At 35.7% G+C, this 26,953-nt stretch overlaps 1 protein-coding gene across 1 annotated transcript; it reads left to right on the plus strand.

Moving 5' to 3' along the window:
* LOC121997815 (inactive poly [ADP-ribose] polymerase RCD1-like) lies at positions 1-26,301 on the plus strand. Its single transcript, XM_042552447.1, has 7 exons — positions 1-162; positions 21,755-22,872; positions 23,119-23,401; positions 23,490-23,566; positions 24,835-25,014; positions 25,104-25,199; positions 26,002-26,301. Exons 2-7 carry the CDS (start codon positions 21,910-21,912, stop codon positions 26,074-26,076), a joined length of 1,674 nt encoding a protein of 557 aa, XP_042408381.1. The 5' UTR covers positions 1-162; positions 21,755-21,909; the 3' UTR covers positions 26,077-26,301.
* The last annotated feature ends 652 nt before the right edge of the window (positions 26,302-26,953 follow it).

The raw sequence follows: 26,953 nt of genomic DNA on the forward strand, positions 1-26,953 counted from the left end.
TCCATCCGACGTCACGCGCTCGATCATCTTTTTCGCGTTCTCCCAAATCGAGAAGGGCAGGAATCCAGAAGCCGTACGCGGCCTTCACGATCGGATGCGAGAGAGAGCCTTTCTGCCGCCGGAGATGTGTCGCCTAACTGTGTATCTTCTTTGCTTATCTCGGTATCGATCTTCCTCTTAGGTTTCTTTAATTTGTGAGATTCGGCTTTTGTTGAGGGTTTTTTTTTTTATTCGAATCGTTGTCGTTATATAATCGTTTCGTGATTGATCCTGTGATTTTGGATTTTGGTGAGCTGATTCGGGTACCGTTGAGAGTCGAGTGGATATATCGGTTGCTGATAGTTTCTCGAGGCTTTTTTTTGTAAGGGAAAAGCTCTGATCTGGTTGGAATTGGGCAGTAATTGAGTGATCCGGCTATGAACTGAAATTTGGTTATATGATCTTGATGCTTGCTGCTCGAGAGGTCAGTTTCTGGGAAATTGACATGAATGCATCTTGATCGCCAGAATTGCTTGGCTTGAATTGCTTGGCTTAGTCTTTTTTTTCTTCCCTTCGTTGTTACTGCTTGTAGTATAATTTGTTGGATTTCTCGCCATTACTTTCTACCTTCCATGGAAAAGGTACTTTATTTTTAAATTTTATTATTATTATTTTTTGTCGTTTGATTCGTTTTCAATATACTGATTCTGTCTTTTCTCTTTAATTTATGTGAAGGTAAGGACTTAATCAGGTTTGTGATAATTGCTGTTTCAAGTAATTGTTTATTTTTGCTGAGATAAAGAATGAACTTCCACCATGTTTTATGTAAAGTTCGATCGAATTATAGGCTCATGTCATTTATGTTTATATTCTCGCCATTTAATTGTTTTATGCTTGTTTTCTAATTTCTCGTGTAACCATTTTTTCCATTTTTCTGAGCTGCTAGCTTACACCCACCCCATGTATTTTTAGTACTTGCTGCTGCCTTGTATAGTTTAAGAAGATTTGACGGTCCTGCTTGTGTCTGCATTTATATTGTTACTGATGGATGTTCAATACAAGTTTTTAGGCTTCATCTGTTTTTGTGTTTGAATCTTAGTTTTTAACCTAGTAGTGTGATCCTGGTTAGTTTGGAACAGCAATTTCTGGGTGACTGATATGAAATGTTTCGATTCTCTATATCTACTTGTGCACGCGGACTCAACGATACTTACATCTCAAAACTTGTGTGAAGGTACATGTGGTATATCTTTTAGGAAGACAATTTAGGCCACATCTAGCTATAGCTTAAAGTAATTATTACCTTATTGGGGCATGGTTCTGATATCTAAAGTTGCAGAAGATTTTGGCTATATATGGACCTTTTGTGATTTCTCCTAATTATTTGACATCATTACCATGTAAAACTTGATTGCTTTCATCTATATGGCTACATTTGTTGCTATTGATGCGATGCTATTTTAAATATTTCTCCTGGGGTGTAATTTTCACTTATTAGGATGTAATCCACTTGGTGGCAAAATAATGAAAAGGGAACTAAATGCCATATATGAACATAACAACTAAGAATTCAACAGATTATATTTATGCATATTTTTGTACAATTACACCAAAATCATGTAAAACAAAATAAAATGAATAGAATGAAAATACATTGAAATAAAAACTAAATAGGAATCAATAGTACGAGTTCTCTGAGCAACTCTATAATTTAGCTGAAACTTACTATAATATCAAAAGGGTGTTTGTACCTGAAAAACTAGAAGTCAAGATGAAACTTTCTTGTGCTTGAAAAACTAGAGGTCAAGGAAACTATACAGAAAGCATGATTTGCTAAATGAGTAATCATAAAAGATGTGCATGAACTACTTTAGTTCCTCTTTTTTTAGGAGGTCAAGGAACTAAACTAGATCATAATTCTTATTACAACTTTAATTACTTCTTTAGGTTTTTAAATTTATACATATCTGGATATATAAATATATTTATAATCATATACTATTTTTATTTTGGTTGTTTATCAATTAGAGGTACTACTAACGTCTTAAATATTACCTATTAAGATAATTTTTAATTATTATTATTTAAGAAACTTGTATAGAAGGGGAGCCACAACGATAAAATTGCTATCATTTTATCTTATGGTCACGAGTTCAAATCGTGGAAACAACCTCTTGCAATGGAGGATAAGGTTGCGTAGAATAGACTCAATATAGTCCAATCCTTGGGATCTACATTGGCGGGAACTTTGTGCATCCGACTCCCTTTTCTTTTAATTAACTTGTATAAATGACATGAATGATATAAACATCAGCATGTGGACAATCAGAAACATTATCTGGTCCAAGGCTAGGCTCAGAGTTTTCATTTTCTATTAATTTTTTTCTTCATTTAACATCTTTATTATTCTATTTTAATTTTTATTACAATTATTCTATTCCGAATTCATATCTTATTAGTTAGTCTTATTAGTTAGTCTGAACATCCAACCTAAATAAACTTCTAAACATAAATTATGTTTATTTAATTATGCATCTACATATAAGAGCTATACAACATGAAAATACAGGTATCTACATCTAGATCATCAAATATTATGGAAGGTCAAACAATCTAATGATGGATATCAACTGAAAATCCATTTTAGTTTTTAAAAACAACCCCTCTTGGGTTGATTTCAATATGAACCACATGTGAACACGAAAGAACATTAGGCAGCGTTGGGTTTGTAAATTTTCTATTTTCATTTTATGAAAAAATAAAAAACATTGTTTGGTTGGCCATTTCCACATTTATTTTCACATTTTATGATTTTCTAAGAAAAAGAAAAACATGTGTTTTTTAGAAAATAAAAATAGGAACCAAACACTCTCTTAATTATTTATCTTTTCAATAAATTGTTTTATAACCCAATTCATTATTTAAATATTATTTTAGGCCCTTTTTTCAAAAACAATTACACAAGCATATATATCCATTTATATATCAAAGAATGGATTTACCACTTCTATATACGACTAAAGGCTTCGAGAGTTGGCAAGTGAGCATGTTCCACTCAAACTCATATCTACAAATATATTATAAAAATAACTAAAAAAAATGGAAATAATATCCAATAATGATCCTATCATAAATATGAAAATTGACTAAAGTTTTGATGGATCAAATTTTGATCTCGCTAACTCAATACATTTCTAATTTGTGTACGACATCTCTTATTTGAATAACAAATTTATTTCTTTTTTCTTCTAAACTAGACAATTGGCGGATGAATAACTATTGGTTCGGTTGATTCGCACACGAATATTGTAAGTGATCTTCTATAACCTATTGATTCGAAGAAGAATACCATAAAATAGTGAAAACACCATGTTCCAGGAAGGAGACGACGACTAGAAATAGCAATAATAAAAAACTATCTCAAAACATTAAACATGACGCTTATATAGACTCAATACCCTAATTGCAATAAGAAAATGCCAAAAATATCCTAAATAACATAAAAACATAATTTACTAAAAATAGTAAAAAAAACGTGTTCTGGACCTTCGAAAAGACGCTAAATGATGTTTTTCAAATATGAAATTTGGGGGTTACGTGTTCCACCTGGTAACAAATTTGGCTCTCTGAATTAGCTTCGTTTCAAGACAAACAGCACCTCGTTTTGATACCTGAGTTGAAAGTTATGACCTTTGGAAGTTTGTGCTGTCGAACCAGCATCATTCTCCTCAGGGTGGAAAAATTTTGCCTTTATATTGCTGGCCATGTCATTGTCTGGAGAATCACTATAGAAGGGAATCAAATGCATCACATTAAAAACATCAGCAATATGAATATGACTAGGCAGTTTCAAACGATATGCATTGGAGTTTATCTTCTCAATAATCTTGCCTGGGCCAATCTTATTGGTTGATAATTTGTTGTAATCTCCAACAGTTAAAACTTCCCACACAAATCCCCAACTTCAAACCCAAGTGCATGCACTTTTGATCTGTAGTATATTTGTAGTTGGAATTAGAGATAGATAGATGCTTATAAGCGACTTTACAGACTCCCTATAGGCTATTCACAAAATCCATAGCTTTACCATGGACTGCCACCTTCTTTGGCAACGACAATAAATCCAACGGACCTCAAGTCTGAACTAAATAAACCACTTAGAATAAGCTAAAACTAGTATTACAATTTACTGCATGGATGTTGATACCCCAAGGTTGTTTTGATGTGATTAAACAAGTTAAGTTAGGTCCTGTTGTGTTTAACCCTGTGTCTAAGTGTGCAGGAACTTAAGAGCATAGGAAGTCGAGCAAAAGATGCAGCTAGCGAGAAGGACAGCACGGGAGAGAGCCGACGGGCTCGGTGCGTCTGAGGGACGAGGTGCCGCGGAAGAGTACGCGGGCAGACGAGGAGGCGCGCGGTGTTTCCGAGGGACGAGAAGTCGGAGCGGAAGCTTGCTTGAGAAGACCGGAAGTTGGGTTCGGGTGAGCTCTATTCCGGATGGCCGAAATCACCTAAGCTAGCGGAGCCGGAGCTGAAGACTTGGACCGAAGCAAGCAGAGCCGCAGTGGAAGGCCTGAACAGGAAAAAGTCAATGTAGTTGACTTTTTTTTTTTGGTCCGAACGCCCGGAACAGAGTTTTATCCGGATCGCATTTGATCACGATATGTTGCGAAGAAGATAAAATTTTATTCCCCTCTAGGCGCCTGGAACCCTTCTAGGTGCCCCGACCAAGGCTATAAATACAACCTTGGTCCAATAAGCTAAAAACTACAAGCATTCTTGCAACAACACTTATGCGCTTCCAGTTTTCCATTTAGCTTTATGTTTTTGTGCGATCATTGCTGTAAAGAGGCTTCTTCGCCTGAATGAGATATTAGTGCACTCTACTTCCCTGGATTAACCTCCTCGGTTGTAACCAAGTAAAAATTTCTGTGCTTCTGTCTTTTTGGTTTCAATTTTTTTTATGCAAGTGTTTGTTTAAGTTATAAGTTGAGGAAAGTATTTTTGTTTACTTTGTGCAGGGGCTATTCACCCCCCTCTAGTCGGCCGCCAACGGTCCTAACAAGTGGTATCAGAGCCAAGCTCGCTTCAGGAGAACTAACCACCGAACGAAACACACGAGATGGTCGGATCAAGCATTTACCCTCCAAAGTTCGAGGGAGAGTTCGCGAGCTGGGAAAAAAGAATGGAGGTATTTTTCAAAACAGACTTCGATTTATTATTAATAATGGAATTCGATTTTCAAGCGCCCGAAGGCAAGCAAAAGTATCAATGGACGAAAAAGGAACAAGCAGATTTCGTGGCAAACGGCAAAGCATAGTTTCATCTGCTGAGCGTCCTTCCGCCACAAGAAGTCAACCGGATCAGAGCTTACGGGTCCGCCAAGGAGGTTTAGGAAAAATTCCTGGAATTTCATGAAGGAACCTCGGAGGCGAAACTTGCGAAACAGGACTTACTTCGTAACCAGTTCAACAATCTCCGATTAAAAGAAGACTGTGTTGTTAAAGGCGCGCCCGAGGCGTCGGACGCACAAGTCGCCGAGAAAACCGCCTCTGCCCACGCGAGGCGGCCGCTGTTCGGAGGCGAAACTTGCGAAACAGGACTTACTTCATAACCAGATCAACAATCTCCGATTAAAAGAATACTGTGTTGTTAAAGGCACGCCCGAGGCGTCGGGCGCACAAGTTGCCGAGAAAACCGCCTCTGCCCACGCGAGGCGGGCGCTGTTCGCCAGGCGCGCGCCTGGGCGCGCCTTCGCACCTCAACGGAGGCGCGATCGCGGGCGCGATTGCACGCGCGATCATGAACAATATCTATATTCTTAACAAAAAAAAAATGAATTAGGGCACAGGGAGAAGAAAAAAACGCAAGAAGGGAAGAAGAGAATGCAAGCAGAAGAAGAAAAGAACGCAAGAACGAGGAAGAAGAAGAAACCTGAACCGTTCGCCGCCGCCGTTGCTGAGTCGCGCCGTCGCCCAGGTATGTGTTTTTTCCTTCTTTTTTTTGTTTTTCTATTCTTCGATTCTTCCTCTCTTCTTCATTTTTCTTCTGTTATCTTCTTGATATCTTCTTCTCTTCTTCTTCTTCTTCTTCTTCTGCTATTTCTTTTCTTCTCTTTTTCTCTTCTTCATTTTCACTTTTTCTTCGTTTCTTCTTCTTTTTTCTTTTCTGTGTTATGGTATCTTCTTTTCTTCTTCTTTTTCTGTTTTTGCTTCTCGTTGAGTTGCTTTCGTGTTCTTGTTGCTGCTTGATTTTGTTTTCTTCTTCCCGTTTTTACTATTTTTGCAGATTGTAATCTTGCTTGCTGTCCGTTTTGCAGTTTTTTTTATCCTGTTTTATCACTTTTGCTGGTTCGTGCTGCTGTCCAGTATTTCATTTGTTTTTTTCCATGTTTTTTTTTCATTTTTTAATCCTGTTTTTTTTTTGTTTTTTCATCTTTGTATTGCTGGTACACTGTTCTTGTTGTTGTACTGTCCGTTTTGCTGTATTTTTGATCCTGTTCATCCGTGCTGCAGATGCTATCTAGTTATTAATTTTTTTTTTTTTTCTATTTTTTCATTTTTTTATTCTGTTTGCTTTTTTTCTAGTTTTTCTATTATAGGTACAGTGTTCTTGTTGTACTGTCTGTTTTTGCTGTATTTTTGATCCTGTTCGGGCTGCTGTCCTATTTTTCATTTGTCGTTTTGTTCTCTTTTTACCGGTACAGTGCTTTTCTATTCCTGACCGCGTTGATTTTATTTTATTTTTGATTTTTCAAGTTATTTTCTTGTTCAGTTATCATGGAAGGTAGTAGTGATACTCCAACATATATATCAAAAGATCCTGGATGGAATTATTTTCAAAAAGTTAATCCGAATAACAAAAATGATTTGATTTGTAACTTTTGTCAAAAAGTTACCAAAGGAGTATCTATTGTGCAAAATAACATCTTGTTGGAGGGTTTCAAAATCCTACGACTTGCAAAATATGTCCACCTCATGTACGTGAAGAAATTAAAAATTTCATGGAGAAAAAGATGGAGAAAAGTAATCTTTCTAAACTTGCGACATTGGACTTTGAGGATGTAGACCCTCTTGATGATGATATTGATATCGATGATATTGGAGCTAAAGTTGTGCCGCCGCCTACAAGTACAAGTTCTAGATCAGTGAATATGCAAAAAAAGCCCAGACAAATAGGTCCAATGGATACGTATTTTGTTTCTAATGTGCAAAAAAATATTGAAAGTAGAAAGGGTAAAGAGAGACAAATTACGATAAATGAGGCATACAAGAAAAAATTGAGGGAAAAAGCTTGTATGGTCATAACTAAGTGGATGTATGATGCGGCGATTCCTTTTAATGTCGTTAACTATTCAAGCTTCAAAAAGATGTTGGACTTGGTCGGCCAATATGGTATAGGTCTAAAAGGATCTAGTTATCATGAGGTGCGAGTTCCTTTTCTAAAAAAAACTGTTGATAGTGTGACAAATGATTATATTAAGTCGTGTGAAACAGAATGGGTCAAGTATGGTTGTAGTTTGATGGCAGATGGGTGGACAGACAAAAGGCACAGGACATTGATTAACTTTTTAGTGAATTCTCCTAAAGGTTCAGTTTTCATCGAATCAGTTGATGCTTCTGATTATGCAAAGACTAAAGAGAAAATATTTCAGTTGCTTGATCGATTTGTGGAGCATGTAGGAGAAGCAAATGTTGTTCAAGTTGTTACGGATAGTGCAAGTAACAATGTGCTTGCTGGTAAGAATCTATTTAATTATTTCTTATCAATATGCGTTTTCTTATACATGTTTAACTTATCTAGTTTTCTAACTTCTTTTATAGGAAAATTATTAGAAGCAAAAAGGTCACACTTGTATTGGACTCCTTGTGCTGCTCACTGCGTTGACTTGATCTTAGAAGATATTGGGAAATTGCCTGATTTTAAAGCAACATTGAAGAAGGCAATGAGTGTGAATGCTTTCACCCAGGCATGGTAAATATGTTGAGGCAATTCACAAGACAAAAAGAGCTTTGTCGGGCGGGTGTCACAAGATTTGCTACTGCTTTTCTCACTCTTGAAAGGATGCATCTACAGAAGTAAAATTTAAGAAAAATGTTCATTTCAAAGGATTGGGCAGAGAATAAATGGGCAAAAGAAGTGGCGGGGAAAAAGGTAGCTAAAATCATCATGACACTTAGATTTTGGAGCAGTGTTGTGCATATTTTAAAGATATATGACCCTTTAGTCCGTGTTCTGAGATTGATTGATGGGAAAAGAAAACCTGCAATGGGCTATATTTATGAAGCTATGAATAAGGCAAAAGAAACAATTATGAAGGCCTTTAAGGAGAAAGAAGATAAATATAAAGAAGTGTTTGAGATCATTGATACGAGATGAGAATGTCAACTTCATCGGCCTTTGCATGCTGCAGGACATTATTTCAATCCAGAATATTTTTATTCATACACAGATTCAAATATTTGTGGAGAAGTGGTGAATGGTTTGTTTGAAACTATGAAGAGATTGGTTCCAAGCGCTACTGAGCAAGATAAAATCACTACCCAACTCTCTATATATCGAAAGGCAGAAGGGCTATTTGGGAGGAATGTGACAATTAGACACAGAAGAACATTATCTCCAACAGAATGGTGGGAATGTTATGGAGCAAATATCCCAGAATTGTAAAAGTTTGCTATTAAAGTGCTTAGCCTCACTTGTAGTGCTTCTGGTTGTGAGCGCAATTGGAGTGTATTTGAGCAGGTATGTAATAAATATAAATGTTTAATACTATTAGTATGTTACTTTTATAAGTAGAAAATATTCTTTGTTATTTTATTATACTTATTATGATTTTTAACATTTTGTAGATTCATAGCAAAAAAAGGAATAGGCTGGCTCAGCAGTGTTTAAATGATTTGGTATTTGTGCAATATAATCGTGCCTTACAACTTCGGTATGATGCACGTGATAAGATTGACCCATCTCTCTGCAGATATTGATGATAGTAATGAATGGCTTATGGGTAGAATGGATGGAGAAAGTGATAATGAAGAAGATGAGTTGGTTTTTGAAGGTGATGATTTAACATGGGATGTCGTTACTAGGGCTAGTGGAGTTGAAGAGCTTGAATATTGTACTAGAGGAAAAAATATTGCATCCATGGCCTTCAGTTCACATGCCAGGCCTAAACATGTTGAGAAGGGAAATATATCTTCCTTTATGAGACACTCATCTCTAAGACTTAGAGATGAAGAAGAAGAAGAAGAAGAAATTGAATTTGAATTTGAAGAAGATGAAGATAAAGAAGAAGAATACAATGAGGATGATCTTGAGCTTGATGATTAATTTGACTTATTATGTTTGTTTTGATGAACTTTGTTAGTTTAAATTAGAAAGTTGAAACTTGAAAGTTTGAAACTTTTATTAATTTTATTATGGTGTTGCTTTGCTTCTCATATTTGATATTGATGTGTGGAATATTAATAGTTATCATATTTGACATATTATATGAGTGTGTTAATAGTTTAGTAGTTATCAATCTCATGTTCAAGAGGCGTACGCCTCGCGCCTCGGGCTCTAGTAGCCTCTTTGCGCCTCGCGCCTCTAACAATATTGGAAGAAGACGAAACAATTGCACACCTTCACTCGAGGATCAAGGAGCTCATCACCGGACTTTCGAATCTCGGAGAAAAGGTAAGCAACCGAGATTTGTTAAGGTGCGCTCTTAATGCATTCCCTAGAAATACGAAATGGGCATCATTAGTAGATGCCTACTATATTTCTAAGGATTTAGAATCTGTTACCTTAGAAGAATTATTTTCAACCTTTGAAGTCCATGAATCGAGATGTACAGATACAAAGGAGCCGAAGCACGACATTACCCTTAAGGCAAAGATGGATGAGCCAAGTTCAGAGTCCTCTCTCTTGACGACGAAACGGTAATGATGGTAAGACGTTTTAAAAAGTTAAATCTAGAAAATCTAACCGTTCGCAGGGTAAAATGAGAAGAATGATCAGATGTTATCATTGCAATGAAAAAGGATATGTTAAAGACAACTGCCCTAAGTTAAAGATCAACAAGAAGGACAAAGGCAAGAACAAGTACAAGATCCTAAAATCGACGTGGGATGAAACATCGTCTGAATCAGAGGTCGAGATCTTTTCCAGACTTGCGTTGATGGCAAGTCATCAAGAAGACGAACACGAAGAAAGCTCGTCCGAAATAAGCATCGAGAGTATCGATGAAGGGCGAGCGTCAACAGAGTTCAGGAGGAGCTGCGGACATCGAGATCGACAAGGTAAGTCAGGTACGATCTCTTCCATCTAATAAGTTGTTTAAATGTATTAAATTATTAACTAAAGATTGTTGCAAACTTAAAAAAGAAAATAAAGAGTTAGAAATTAATTCTAGTTAAATCTTGTCCATTAAAAGAATTTGACAAAATAAAATTGCTAAATGATATTTTGTAAAAAAAATAAAGCACTTGAAAAATCATGTATGCTCATATAATACAAGTAGTAGAAAATTTAATGGTCTAAATTGGTATTTTTATTACCACAAACGACAAATTGGAAAAATTTCTCAAAAATATATACCAAAGAAATTTCTAGTTAACCCAGTTAGAAGAAACCTATATTGGATTCCAAAGACTTGGCTAAATTAAAGTTTAATTAGATTTAGGGTTTTTAGAGAGTACATTAAATATTTGATTTCATTATGAGACTTTGTCTAGAAGTGATTGATGATCCAATAACCAAGAAAGCATGGTGCTTCGTCACAGTCTGGATGCAAATTAACGAAATAAAATGTTTAATTGACTAATTGATAAAACATTTAATTATAATTAAAAAATATTTTAAATAGTTATTATTTTTTTAATCGTTTTAAACCTAGAAATTTTAACTTAAATTTTTTTTAAGTATCAATTTTATTTTTTCCAAAACTATCTTTATAAAATTAGTTTTTGCCAACTTACAAAAAATATTGATATTTTTTTATGATATCATTTTTTTTTACTTAGAAGTTTTTTCTAAAATTATTTTAAATGTTATCAAAATAATTTTCAAAAGTTTTAGAGTTTTTCAAAATGTTGAAAATCAGTTTTTTTCTAAAAACTTTCTTATTTTTTTTTTTTGAAATATTTAACCCTTAGATTTTTTTTTGGTACTCCATTTTTTATGTGATCAAAGGAGGAGAAGGGAAGATTAAGTTTAGGAGGAGGTAGTAATTTCAAATTTCACTTTTTTGCACTTTAATTGTAAAATTATTGCTTTTATTTTATGTTGGTTTACCTAACTTAACTTGGGTTCACATCAAAAAGGGGGAGATTGTTGGTACCCCAAGGTTGTTTTGATGTTATCAAACAAGTTAAGTTAGGTCCTGTTGTGTTTAACCTTGTGTTTAAGTGTGCAGGAACTTAGCAGCACAGGAAGTCGAGCAAAATACGCAGTTAGCGAGAAGGACGACACGGGAGAGAGCCGACGGGATCGGTGCGTCTGAGGGACGAGGTGTCGTGGAAGAGTACGTGTGCGGACGAGAAGGAGACTCGTGGCGTTTCTGAGGGACGAGAAGTCGAAGCGGAAGCTTGCTCGAGGAGAAGGCCGGAAGTTGGGTTCGGGTGAGCCTTCCAGATGGCCGAAATCATCCAAGCGAGCGGAGCCGAGCGGAAGACCCGGATCGAAGCAAGCGGGGCCGCAACGGAAGGTTCGGACCGGAAAAAGTCAACTTGGTTAACTTTCTTAGTTCGGGTGGGCGGAACGAAGTTTTATCCGAATTGCGTTTGACCGCGATCCGTTGCAAAGGAGATAAAATTTTATCCCCCTCCAGGCGCTTGGAACCCTTCCAAGCGCTCCGACCAAGGCTATAAATACAGTCTTAGTCCAATAAGCTAAAAACTACCAGCATTCTTGTAACAACACTTGTACGCTTCCAGTTTTCCATTTAGCTTTCTGTTTTTGTACGATCATTATTGTAAAGAGGCTATTGGTCCAATAAATACAACCTTGGTCCAATAAGTTAAGTACTGTAGTTTAGTTTTGCTCTAGATAATTTTTCATTGAAAAATGCTATAGGTCGGGTGTTTTGATTAAGCATTGTGCTAATACCAACTTTAGAGGCATCTGTATGTAACTTAAATGGTTGAGAAAAATCTGGGTGCACTAAGATTGGTGCCGTTGTGAGTCGTTTTTTAATCAATCGGAAAGTCGGATCTACCTCAAACCAGCCACCCTTCATGTAATTTGTTATAGGAGCCATATTAGTGCTGAAAGAAGCAATGAAACATTTGTAAAATGAGGCCAAACAATGAAAACTCTTTGCTTCTGTTAAGGTCATCAGTGGAGGATAATCTTTCACTACTTGTACCTTAGATTCGTTGACTTCCAAACCTACTCCTAAGATCACATAACCCTAAAACAGTACCTTGGGTCATAAACACACATTTTATTGCAATGTAAAACTTCTCCCACTGCAACACACTAAAAACCTGTCTCACATTCCATCAAAATACACCACAACAAACTTACTAATAAACGACCGCAGCAGCTGATTCATCACCCATATGAAAGTGCTAGGGACATTGGACAACTTAAAAAGCATCACTATCCATTCATATAATCCTTTCCTAGTCTTAAAAGTCGTCTTCCACTCATCCCCATGCTTGATACGAATTTGATATTACTCGCCGTCAATTCAATTTAGTATACATAGTAGATCCACTAATTTGGTCAAGCAAATCATATAATCGATAAATAGGAAAATGATACACAGCGATTTTATTGATAATTCTGTTGTTGACACACATACGCTAAGAGTCATCCTTCTTTGATATTAAAAGGGTAGGTACAACATAAGGGCTCATGCTCTCTTTGATATGGTCTTTAACCAACAATTCTTCATCGTGTCATCTCAGCTCCTCATGTTCATCGGGCTCATCTTGTAATGTGCTCTGTTTGACAATGTCACTCAAAGCTCTAAATCAATATGATGTTGAATATCACACACAAAGGAGGCAATTTGTTTGGTAGCTCTTCAGAAAAAGCTAACTAAATTCGACAATGAGTGGAACCACAGATTTTGGAATAGTGTTGGATTCTGACACTTTTTTCCCATTAACACATACCCCTTTTCTGCTTCTAGAAGCTCCTCGTCAAATTGAGCGCGAGACAATAAAGTCGCAACATCACCTACAAGGTAGGAGCACAATTTAATTCCCTCAAATACAAAACTATAAGTATTAGCTCACCCATTGTGATGCACACCTTTATCATACTGTCACGGTTGGCCTAACAACAAATGACAAGCATCCATCGGTACGACATCACATCAAATAACATCTTTATATTTCGGACCAACAGAAAATGAAACAAGTGCCCCATGCCAATTTATAGGGTTTATGATGATTCTCAATCTGGATATTCAATTTTTGCATAGCTTTAGTGGAGACAATATTTTCACCGCTTCCTACATTGATTACAAAGTGACATACTATGCTTAAGATTGTATAAGTTGATTGAAAAATATTACTCTGTAGTTAATCATTGTCCGCTACCGCCTTGGCGTCAAATGGAGCGTTGTACCACCAGTGTCGTCCTGACATTTCCTTCCACCAGTATTTCATTTACGTCTTCTTTGTCAAACACTGGGTCTTCCGTGATCTCTGTTTCTTCCTCTTCACAATTTTCATCGTCAATAAATAGTGTTTTCTTTCCTAGAGCCTTCTTACACTACTCTGTGCCCGATCTTTTTACAATTGAAACACTTTAGGCCACTAATTTTGCCACTTCCTCTATTAAATTGCTCACTACCTTTATTGACTCCCACGTCGCTGCCACTACCAACAGTCACTATCCTTTGACCCCGGTAGCAGTAGTCATATAGAAAATTCGTTGTGCATGTTTTTCCACAACCAATGCCCTCTAGTGTGTTGTAGATATAGAAACAAGATCAAACATATTGATGACATCTTGGATTTGGTATTTCAAACCCTCGATATTCCGTGTCACCAATTGATCTTTCGTTTCATGTATTCCTCGTAATGAGCTAAAAAAATAGAGGTATATTCTTCTACAGGTGCCTTGCTTTAGATTTTGCAACCTTTGATACATCAATCGTCGGAAATTGTATGGCAAAAGGGATTTCCGCATGAGTTTCATCTTCTCCCAATTGGTAATTTTGGCCTTGTCCAATTTAGTCAATTTTAATTGTTGCCACCATGCAATTGCTCTTCTGCACAATTTGATTGCAACCAAGGGCATATGCTTGTCTTCAAGCACCTTTCTAAAATCCAAGATTTCCAAGAACTCCTCAGGTTGTAGATTGCCATGAAACTCGAGAATTTCAATTCTCATCCCCTCCTAGCGCCTGTGATCCTCCTTGGCTATTGCTATGTGTCGCTTGTGGGGAACCTCCTCTTTATAAGCATCATCCTCTTCGTCACTCATTTCCACATCCCAGTTTGCCCGATGATGTCATTGGATCGAATTTCCTCTATTTTGATTTTCAAACATTGTAGTCATACTTTCCACAACCACTTTCATTCATTTCATCTGTTCACCAATAGCTCGAACTTGCTACTTCATATTGTGTTTGTACACATTTTGCGTTGTCAATGCATTGTTGTTTTCTCAGTGACATAAGTATGAATTGATGCAACAGATAACTATTAGTTCCATTGATTCACGCACGAATATAGGAAGCAATTTTTTACAATCGGTTGATTTAAAGGGGAATACTAGGTATAGGAAAAACACCATATTCCAAGGCGACGACAGCTAGAAATAGCAATAGTAAAAAGCTATCTCAAAACATTAAACATGACGCTTATATAAACTTAATACCCTAATTGCAATAAGCTAATATTAAAAATACTTTAGATACTATAAAAATTGAAATTATTAAAACGAATAAAAAACGTATTCGGGACCTCTGAAAAGGCACTAAACACGTTGCCAGACATGTGGCAGACGGTGGGCAACCAGGCAACGAGGCAGTGGATGGTAGGCATTGGGTTCACTTGTGTGGGAGAGAAAAGAAAAAGAAAAAAAGTTTTTCAAAAATTCCCTAATTTGTTTTGAATTGATTGAAGTGATTTAATCTCTTTAAATTGAGTTCAATCATAATTTAGCCAAATCAAATCCAAATCGACTATGGTTCAAATTTACATAATCTTAATATCTATGTCTACCAAATGGATTCTATCCAAACTCAATTGGACTTCAACTTAGACACTCAAATTTCATGTTTAATGTTTTTTTCCAAACTTAATTGGACTTTAACTTAGACACTCAAATTTCATGTTTAATGTTTCTTTCCAAACTTAATTGGACTTTAACTTGACATTCAAATTTCATGTTTAACAATTCAGTACATTTTGGTTTGCCCATTCAAAATTTTAGGAAACTCAAATTTTATATTTTATCAGTTCAAAATATTATTTATTTATAATAAAAATCAGTATTTGACATCCTCCATTAAAACAAATTTGGTCTCTAAATTTAATTACCTAAGAAGAAGAGATGGGGCATATCGTGTGCTTTTAATCTCACACTCTCAAGTTCCTTCTTGATCAAAGTAGTATTGTCACCTAATCTATATAAGGTGGATGCATTTGTTTTGCAACCCATGTTTCTTTTGATCTAGAATTGAATTGGGAATTCCTCCTATGTCACATCAGGCTAAAGCGATACTGTAAGATCCTCTAGGACGTGTGCCGGATTTGGAGCATACTTCTGTAGCATCGAAACACAAAAGACATTATATACTCTTGATATGGTTTGGAGCAGTGAATGAAATGTCGTTCCGTGCCGTCCGACACGGACAATTTTTATCGTTTTGCTGCGGAGGCGAAACCGGCACATCAGGCACACACGTCTCGACGTTTTTGGTGGAGCCTCCTCAACATTTTTGACAAAGCCGGAAGCATCGCGTGATGCCTCTGACGTCGCCGGAAGCATCGCCGAACGCCTCCAGAGCAGTCCGAGGCATCACGGGTGAGCTTGCATCGCTTTTGGCTGAGTCGAAAGTGTCGGAAGGCGCCTCCGGCGCCGCTGGAAGTGTTACCGGATGCTTCCGGTGCCACCGGAGGCGTGGCTGAACTCCGACGCCGTCAGCAGCGTCTGTGGGCATCGCGTCAGAGGCGGCGCGAGCGTCAGGTGAGTGCGTCACTAGGTTTATTGTACAAAATTTATATTCTAATTTAAATAAATTAAACAATTCCTAAGGAAGTGTGATATTTGAAAGAGACTTTCATTAACCCAAATTAAATTATCCCAATAAAATATAAAAAAATATTTTTTTTTTTTTTAAATTAATAAATTTTATTAAATAATATTATGAAATTGTTTATAATGTTTTAAATTTTATTTAAAAATGCTAAAAAAATTAAAAGATTCTAAAAAATTTATAAAAATTCTAATAAGTTAAATTTATATTTTGATAATTTTTTAAAATTATTTTATATTTTTTTTACTATTTTAATGTTTAATTAATATTTTAATTTTTTCTTACTATTTTAAATGTATTATTTAAATTATTAAATAAATAAATAAATATTCAATTTATATAATTATTATATATAAAATAGTATTTTGTATTAATTTATATAATTATGATTATTTAATTCAAATTATTTATATATCAATTTTCTAAAAAAATTATATTTAATTAATTTTTCTAACAATATTAAGTTGTTTAATGATAGAGAACTTATTTTAAATTATAAACAATAAATATATTTATCTAATAATTATTATATATAAATAAAAATAATACTGAAATCGTATCGGCACGATACTATACTGAAATCGTATCGTTCCAGTCTGGGATCGAAACCTCGGCACGGGTCGAGATTTTAAACCTTGGTTTGGAGTAATAAGATAAGTTGATAAGCTACGCATTGATCCCGTTCGGACCGGGTCCCTTAACTCCTTTGATGGGTGAAACATGAAATATGTGATCATGATTATGATTTGTGAAGATTTTTTTTTGTCTATTCTGAGGAGTCAGCAGTCTCCATTTAATAATTCATACTAGCTCAGTATCCTGCTAAATACTTTACAAGCATAAGAGTTGAGCTCTCATCCTCTTCCAATAAGGTAAAGATCTACATGCTTAGCCATAGAGTGCCTCAAAAGGTGTCATCTGAATAACAAAAGGGTAATTGTAATTATAGGCAAATTCTACTAAATGCTGGTGGTCTTCCTAACTACCACTAAAATCTAATACACATGCTCGTAGAAGATGACTATTTAGATATCAAGCAACAAAATTTACAATATCTCTTTTCATACCTTTCTACCAATATGACTATTTAGATCTTGATACATTTGGGTAGCACTAAGCTATTTCTCAAAGGAGATCTTCCTTAATAAGGTGTGCCTAGGAATGCACAACCTGCCTCAAAAATAAAGGGACCCATCCACTATACTTCAGACTTAACTCCAATTCACTAGCGACTAATCTAAGATAATGATTTTCTCATCCGTTTTTTCTTAATTTTCTCAACTAGCGGGGATTATGCAATCAAAGGTACCTGAATAATTTATTGTATCTAATGTACTTCAACCAAATTTAATAACTACTTGACTAACTCGATGACTGGACCTGTGACATGTTATGCCCCTTTAAATTTCATGCTTGATGCATCTTCCACTATATTAGCTTTCTCAATGTGTTAGTTGATAGTACAGTCATACTCATAAAATCTATTGATCTTCTCTATCTAAGATTCAACTATTTATGCTTGAAGATACTTCATGATCAATGAATATCTCAAAAGTAACCCCATAGACATAATGCTTCCAAATCTTAAGGTGAAGATAATGAATGTCAACTCCAAATAATTTTTCTTTAGATTTTTTAGTTGACGAGAAGCATAAGTTACTACCTGATAATGTTGCAATGGTTGCATCCATTTAAAGAACAAATTTGTCTCTCCAGAAGGAATGACTGACATTGGATCACTCATCAATCTCTATTTGAGCTCTTGGAAGTTTGATTCACACGCCATTGTTTGCGTAAACTTGTTAAAGGTGCAACGATGCTAGAAAACTCTTCCACAAATTTTCAACAGTAGTCAACTAGTTCATAGAGATGACCTCATGCTAGAAAAGGGCAATCATTTGGGATGAAGGCAGTAAATACTACTGAAGTGAAGGTATTGATGGATACTCACGCATCACTTGGGACTGTAAATTGTAAAGTTACGACTACTGGGCAAACCACATAGGTGGGGGATTTCGCTGCTAGAGGGCTGTGACCTCTGTGAAACCATAGATAGTCTTTTGCATCTTCAATAAGCAATGTCCTCACCTTGAAAATGTTAGGTAGCTAATTCCACCTTTATATTTGTGTAGGTCATATAATCAAAAGTGCATTCAATTTCCTCTAACCGTGTAACATGCTTTTCTAAGAATCGGTGCCTCCATGGAAGAATGTAAAGCCACAATTATGCATGCAATAGGAGTAGCTGGGTCGACAATAGGTTCTACCCAAGCATCCCTCTCAGGACTTATATTAGGTTGCCTGCTTGACTAACCAACAGCTTCGACTTCGCGATTAGACTGTGGTCCAGATAATGTCTCTGAGATGGAGACGGGCATTGTCCATAACTTGATCAATTTCCGATGTAGCAGATGCACGGTTGTAGGATCATGATTACACTCACAATTACGACCATGGTCACAACCACGACCACATATAGTTTCGCCTCGTGGCATTATTTGATGAAATCAAATAACATATTTAATAACCAATCACCTAAATCCTATGGCATAGAGATACACCTTCACTTGTTGTAACCTATGTGTTTGGAAATCGCAAAATTGGGATGAAAAATAAAATCCAAAAATAAGAAATCCACAAATAGAAATTGAATCCAAGATCTGATAACAACTAAAACTGTCATCTTGGGGTGTAATATCCACTTATAAGAAGGTACTTGAAATATTTATGTCGACTAAACTGAAGGTAAAGGAAAGCAGACAAAAAATGCAAATTGTTAAGTGGGTAATAAAAAAATATGCATCAATTTAATTATTTTTAGAAGGTCAAGGAGCTAAAGTAAATCATAATTTCATATTACAACTTTAATTCTATAATCATCTACTATTTTTATTTTACTATTTTTATTTGGTTGTTTATCGATATTTAGCTTTACTACATCATCATGAAGGGGAGCCTTGGCGCAACGATAAAATTGATAATGTGTAATAGGTCACAGGTTTGAGTCTCGAAAATAGTCTCTTGTAAAGTAGAGTAAGACTACGTACAATACAATAAACTCTTCTCTGGTGTCCTACATTCACATGAGCTTTGTGCATTGAGTTACCTTTTTGTTCTAAATTATCATCATTTTTTATTACTAATTAAGATATTTTTTAATTATAATTATTTAATAAACATGTATAAATAGTATGAATGATATAAATGTGAGCATGTATACATGTCATATATGATATAAGTTAAAAATCATCTATCAATAAATTCATTAACAAGTGATCGCCTCGAAATGTAACAACGTCATTTGATGCACGCACTAAAGGCCTCCTAATTAGTAGAACAATATAGCGCCAATGTGCAAATAAACACTGATCACGGGCGCTCGCTCGGTGCTGCATCAGTATGTGGGCGATTAGGGTGGTACCTGGTATAAGATTAGGAGTTTTCACTTTTTAATATTTTCTTTTTCTCCATTTAACATCTTTATTGTTTTGTTTTGTTTTATTTTATTTTTCACAATTATTCTGTTGTAAGTTCACATCTTATCGGCTAGTCTAAATGACCAACCTAAACTAATTTTTTTAACATATATTATGTTAATTTAATTAAGTCACATCATAAGGTCTACAAGTAAGAGCTATATACAACATAAAAATATATATCGTCAAATATCATGAAAGATCAAACAATTTAACTATAAGTATCAATTGAAGAGTAATTCTGAAATCCATTTTAATTTTCTAAGACAACCCTTTCTGCTATTGATTCTCATATAAACTCACATTTAAACTTGAAAGAACATTAATTATTTATCCCTCTAATGATTTAATATTTTATAATTTATTTCACTATTTTTAAATATTATTTGTCTCCTTTTTTCAAATATAATTATACAGACATATACAATCCATTTATATATCAAAGAATGGATTTATCCACCTTTATGTATTGTAAAAGTCGAGTGTTGTTATATCAGTGTGCTCCACTTGAACTCATATTGATAAATATAATATGAAAATAACTCAAAAAACTTGAAATAATATCCAATAATGATCATAACAAAAAAACATAAAAATTGACTAAAGTTTTCATTGATGGATCAAATTTTGATCTTGCCACCTTGCAACTTTCCCAGGATGGACTGAACAATGGAGGTGTTTAGTTGACACGAAATACTCAGCCAATCAAACCTATACAACAAATTGAAATTAGTCCAAATTAATTAATTATTTTTCTATATCAACAAATAACTATTTACTAATCTTTACCTTCTATTGGTGATCATACGAATAACAACCTCATTTTGGAAAATGAGGAGCCGGCTATGTCTTTTCCTCGACTCAGGTAACTAGCGGAACTAGCCGCTGTCCTCTCTGAAGATGATGGACCAGCATCGGCAATGCTTACTGCTGTGCTCACACAGGAAGAATGGAGAGGAGGGCAGCATCCGGTCCGGTCAGCTTGTTGGTGCCGGCCTGCTGTTGGAAAATGGCTGGCGGTTGCTGGCTTGGGAAAAAAAAGATAAGAAGAGAAGAGGAGAGATGTTGCTTTTGGCTGGAAGAGGGAGAAGAGGGCTGCTGGTTGGGGAAAAATGGTGTTGGCTGCCGGAAGAGCATAAAATGTTGTCTGGAAGATCCCGGTTGTTGGTGGAAAAATAGGGAGAAGGAGGGATGGAGCTTGCTGTTGGTGGTGGCTGGGATTGAGGAGAAGCTGCTGGGGTTGCTGGAAAAAGGGCAGCAGAGTTGCTGGAATCTGGTGTTACTGCTGGTCTTGGTGGCTGGGAGAGAAGAGGAGTTAGGGTTGATGTTGTTGCTGGAGAAGAGGAAGGAGAGAGTGAGGAACTGATCTGCGGGTGCTGGAAAAAAATGAAAAAGATAAGAAGGGAAAAAACTGGTCCATGGAAAGAAAAAGAGTAGGGGGCATGGGGCGAGCGGCAAGCAGCGGACGGCAAGTGGCATGCAACGGGCAGCTAGCGGTGGGCAGCCAGGCAACCGGGCAGTGGGTGGCAGGCATTGGGCTCACTTGTGTGGGAGAGAAAAGGAAAAAGATTTTTTAAAAAATTTCTTAATTTGTTTTAACTTAATCGAACCATTTTAAAATTTGGTTCAATCTTAATTTGGCCAAGAGAAAGGGAGCCTTGGCGCATAGATAAATTTACTGCCATGTAACCGGGTCACGGTTCAAGAAATAGCCTTTTGCAAAGTAGGGTAAGCCTGTGTACAATAGACCCTTCCTCAGGACCCCGCAATGGTGGAAACTTCATGCATCGGACTGTCCTTTTAATAATTTGGTCAAAACAAATCCAAATCAACTCCGATTCAAATCTATGTAATTCTATTATCCGTGCATACCTGACGGATTCTATCCAAACCCAATTGGATTTCAACTCGCTAGTCATATTTCGTATTTAATGATTCAGTTCATTTTGTCTTTGCCAATTCAAAATTTTAGGAAAACTCAATTTTGATATTGGTTCAAAATATTATTATTATTATTATTAATAATTGTTTTTTTTTTTTTTTTTTAAAAAGTATTTACAAGCCTCATATATCTTTGAAACCATGTGGCTTGCAGGGTAGCCTCCAATGCTGACTTCACTGATGAGATTTTTAGTCCAGGTCCTGGTCTGTAGTAAAAGTTCTGTTAATTAAATTGCTAGACAGGCTACGTGGATACAAGTACACTAGAGAGTATTAGTCAGGTGTTAGCTGTTGTTTCTGTCAGTAAAAATGGAACAGAACATCGTAAAGGTGTTGGATAAAGGGAAAAGGCATGATCTCAAGAGGAAGAGAGATTCTTCTATGGCTTTCACTGCTGATGGCCATGGCCTAACAACACATGAGCATATTGGAGGCCAATCCTATGCACGTGCCTGCACGATAACCGAATGTAAATCTAACTTAGGCTGCTATCAAGGGAATTACATTGTCAAGAATTATTGCAATTTCACCAAAAGTGGGTCACCACAGCGTGTGCTGTTCTATGAAAATGATGAATGGAAAGATTTTCCAACAAAAGTTATTAATGCGGTTCAGGAAAATTTCAACATGAAGAAGACAATTACCGAAGCAAACTATCTGGGTCAACAAATTTTGCTAGATTTCATTCACCTGGTTAGTATAATGTTGCAAACTGGTTTGATGAAGCCAATAGCTTGGATTGATGATTGTGGAAAATGCTTTTTCCCAGAATCATATGCTAATCGTTACACCTCAAATAGATGCCATTGCTCTGACAAAGAAGACCAAACTCATACTTGTTCTAAACCAAATGGGGCACATGTAAAAAATGTTGATCTCCATATGTCAATTAGTGCAGCTGAAAGCTCAACTTCAGTTGCTGATGATGAGGTTTTGCCAAATTTCAAACGGGTTAAAAGCGAACAGATTTCTGCCACTGACCAAAACAATTGTGCTGATATTAATGAAGCAGTTGGTGAAAATGAAATGGGTTGTGCTTTTCATTTAGATATTCCTGCTTTTGAAACTTATCTTCAGGTACCTAATGGTGGGCATCAACTTAATAGAGCTGTGCAGGAAATGCTACTACAAGGATTAGGCAGGGTAATTGATGAAAAAGACATTGTTGGAATTTATAGAACTCCATTGACAAATATTTTAGGTCAAGTTCGATTTAACCTTTTCAAGCGCTCACTCAAAAGCATAAAGAATATGCGAGCATTGCAAACATATGTTATGCATGGCTTGTCTCGAAGGATGCAATGGAAGAGATGATGTGGATGGTTCTGAAACAACTCAGCTAAGTGGACTTTATTAATGGTACACTGCAAATTGCTCTGATATCTGAAAGGTTATATGCCACTATCTTCATTCATCTGGATCTTGAGGATTAACACTAATTTCTCTTTATAAAAGCTGCCAACTGTTTCTTACGTGTATCGCCAGCTGCTTCCTGTTATTTTGATTTTTTTTTAATAGCTCATTTTGAACTATGGCTCACTTGTGCATCCTATCGACAGTGCTAGTTATGCTGACGTTGACAAAAATGGTGCTACCCATCTTATGTTGTGCCGCATAGTCATGGGGAATGTAGAACTCATAAATTCTGGATCTGAACAGTCTCATCCTACGAATGATAATTTTGACACTGGCATAGATAATCTTCAGAAACCAAAGCATTATATCATATGGGACATCAATATGAATACCCATATCTATGCAGAATATGTAGTGACTTTTAAGATGACCAACAAACTTAAAGGTAGTTTCATAACTAGTGAATGACTGAAATATTTTTCTTTTATCTTCTTCTGTGATCCTGTAATGTTTGAATGTTAATGTGATTTCAGCTTTTTTAAACTGGAAAAACAGTGGATCTCATGCATTTGCCATCCAGAATTCTAGTTCGTCTGATTGCCAATTACAGGTACGTCCCAACGGTTACTAGGATGTTTAGTAGAATATTAGTGAAAGAATTTTTATACATTGTAGTAAAAGGTGATTACGCTCACCCCAGACTGCCTTCAGAGTCCGTTCCAGGTTATGTGAATGGAGGTAAATCACAGGGTCAATTTGTAGCCGACCACGAAGTGACTAGGGGGTGAGAGGAGTTTTTTTTCAGAGGGCATGTATGGAATTGATCCCTGTCCCATTGTAGTAAATCCATCACCTTCTAGCCAACTGAGCATCCTGTGGGGATGAAAGAAGAATTTCTATACATTGTATCTATATTAGTGTACATTACTCGTGAATGTTATCGGTTACTTTGTTATGACATTCATTATTTATGCACAGGTCATAATTTGTAGATGCTTCACAAAATTTGGTTCCTTTGATTGTTGGCTTTCACATGATACTCCCAAATATTTATATTGCATCTGTCATGAATTTAGGATAATAGGTGAATAGTGTTTCTTACTTTGTAGAATCGATTTGTACTTATTCCAATAATTTATAGGCACTACTTGTGAGATGCATGTACCAACCTTTTTCAATATTCTATGTGATCTCTAATTTTTACAATGTGTGTGTTTTCCTTTCTAATGACTAGGAGGTACGAGTATAAATTAATTAGCTATTCTTTATCGGATTGTGAACATCATTTAAAATCTTGTGTTGTACTGGATGGCATGGGTGAAACATATCGCTCCGCTCACCGACCGGCACAACGTCAACACCGGCACGCCCTGCATGAGGCCCCGTGGCTGCTCGAGACCGTGATCGCATGGAGTCCTCGTGCGAGAGCGCAGCAGCAGCGTGAGGCTGTGCTTGTTTGTCAATTTAATTTGTTTAAACTGTTTATTTTTTAATAGTTAATATTATATCGTTCCGTTCATAAATTGAAATTCTACTATTTGAAATTTTAAACCATTGTTGTGAATACATATCTAGAACAGGCATGTATCAAACTTTATCTGTATCTTATGTGTTTACCTGTGTATTTATCTTGGCTATTTATATTTATTGTTTATTTGTTTTGAGGATGGCAGAAATCAAACGCTGTTTTATATCTATTTTGGTTATACTTTAGTTTTGGGGACAATTGTGGTAGCTGCTGACATCATATCAAAAATGAATTAGAATGTCTTTGATAGCTCCACCAGATTCTGTATTTTAGTCATGCTGCCACTTTTTTCTCTTTTTTCTGGTACTTTGCTACCTATCAATATTAGTTATTATTTCTTTGAACTTCAGGAGAAGGTTTTCCAGTCAACTCCAGAATTTGGAAATCACTCTCAGGATCCAGTGGCAGGAAAAGTTCCAAGAGTTCCAACCTCACCATGGATGCCATTTTCAATGCTATTTGCAGCAATTTCTACCAAAGTGCCTTCTGAAGACATGGATTTAGTTCACACTCATTATGATGACTTTAAGGTCTGATAATAGTCCATTGACAATGTTATTTGTTCTTACTCAGTTCACTCAAGTTTCATATGTAATTATGTTTCTTCTTCTTTCCTCAGAAGAGAAAGATAAGCCGAATCGACTTGGTTAAGAAGTTAAGGCAGATAATTGGAGACAAATTGTTGGTTTCAACTATTGTAAGACTGCAACACAAGGTTAGGCATCCCAAATTTAAATTGTTCTCTTTATTGAAGCTTTAAACAGAATTGGTTATCTGTAAACTGATTGAACCATTTGTTTGTTTGTGTGCTCACTTCTGGCTTTTTTTATACAAATCATTTTTTTCTATGTCATTTAATCCTAATACATTTTGTTTGAAAGAAAATTAAATCATTCCTAATCCTTGATGGTTTATTATACACACATCAGTATCCCAAAATAAATTGTTCACCTTGTTGAAGCTTTAAACAGAATTTGTTGTCCCCTAAACTGATCGAGCCATTTTTATGTTTGTACATTTGTTTTTATCCAATCATTTTTTATATATCATTTAATCCTAATACATTTTTTTTTAAAAAAAATAAATCATTCCTAGCCTTTGATAGTAATTATACACACGCATACACACATTTGTTACCCGTATAGGAAAATGCTCATCCTTTAGAAAATAACAAATGTGTTATTTCTTTCATGTTATTCTGGAACTGAGTATTACCTTTATGAGTGATACCCTTGTGGATTCTTTTCACTTTGATCTTAGATTACTACTGGCATGCATTTAAATCTTTAACTGTGCGTGTAATATCCAGACAAAAGAAATGTAAATCTCTTATTTTTCTTTGATCAGTCCTCCAAGTTTCATGATAGGACTTCTATAACTTGATCCATTTATAATGTATGTCCAGGAATGCACTTTTTTTTTTTTATTAAAAGTAATAAAAGAGCACGGAAACGACACCTCTCCCATTTTACAGTGCTTGATCTAATTCAACTTGCATTTCTTCATCTAATCTGCAGCTACCACCAGCTAGAAACGAAGTGCAAAATTCCTGGTCCCGTAAGTTGCTTCCCCAGCCTCAAGATGGACAGTGATGAGTTAAACTTCCAGCTATTTCTTTCTGTAAGCTTCCAAATGCTTGTCTGAATTGTGCATTAGTAGTTTATGTTCAAGATTACTGTAAGATTTTTAGTCGATGGCATGTGAGCCTCCATATGACTTGACATAAAAAAAACACCTTAAGAAATTTTATGTCGCAGACTGCAAAGAAGGATGGGGACGTCCGTTGGCTCTCTTCTTAATTAATAGTCTTCTCTCAATTGCATTTAATGGTTTTCTTTCAATCTGTTTTACTGCCCCTAATTGTGCCATAATTGTGTTTAGAATTTACGAGTCAAAATTCCTGGTGCTACAGTTTGTTCTGTGGATATTTACAGTTGAATTTCTTGATCACTCTTTACTCTTTGGAAATTAAAGGTTTTTTTTTTAAATCACATATTGTTGGTAATTCAAATTCACTTTTTTGAATTATATATTTTATAGAATTACAACTTATTGGAAGTTTCAAAGGTTGATTAGTTCATTTGTACTTTTCGGTGTAATTAATTAGGGGTGTAGGTGGACCTTTTGAATTGTATTTGTATCACAAGTGATTTGAGTCCTCAAATATCACTTCTTTAAAGTAAACGTTTTCTTTTTCTTATATATATATTGCTATATATGTATATATATATATATATATTTGGCAATATTTCTCTTATTTAATTGTCTCGTCATCCTTGATATTTTGACAATCTAGTGAAAATGCTTTTTTCCACCTTGTACACTTGTTTGCTCGTTTTTCAAATTCTACAGTTTGGCCTCTTAACTCCAGGTTAGTAATTGGAAAGCACATTGTTGGAGCAGAACATGTAATAGGAAAGATGTTCGGCAGTGCCATAAATTGAGTTTATTTTCTTAAAACACAGACAT

The sequence above is a fragment of the Zingiber officinale genome, chromosome 1A (genome assembly GCF_018446385.1).
Source record: "Zingiber officinale cultivar Zhangliang chromosome 1A, Zo_v1.1, whole genome shotgun sequence".
NCBI classification, from domain to species: Eukaryota; Viridiplantae; Streptophyta; class Magnoliopsida; order Zingiberales; family Zingiberaceae; genus Zingiber; species Zingiber officinale.

Coding starts and splice junctions, on each gene's coding strand:
- LOC121997815 (XM_042552447.1), top strand. CDS start 21,910: ATGGAACAGAACATCGTAAAGGTGTTGGATAAAGGGAAAAGGCATGAT. Junction 22,873..23,118: donor TGCGAGCATTGCAAACATAT/GTTATGCATGGC, acceptor TTTTTTTAATAG/CTCATTTTGAACTATGGCTC. Junction 25,200..26,001: donor TTGTAAGACTGCAACACAAG/GTTAGGCATCCC, acceptor TCTAATCTGCAG/CTACCACCAGCTAGAAACGA.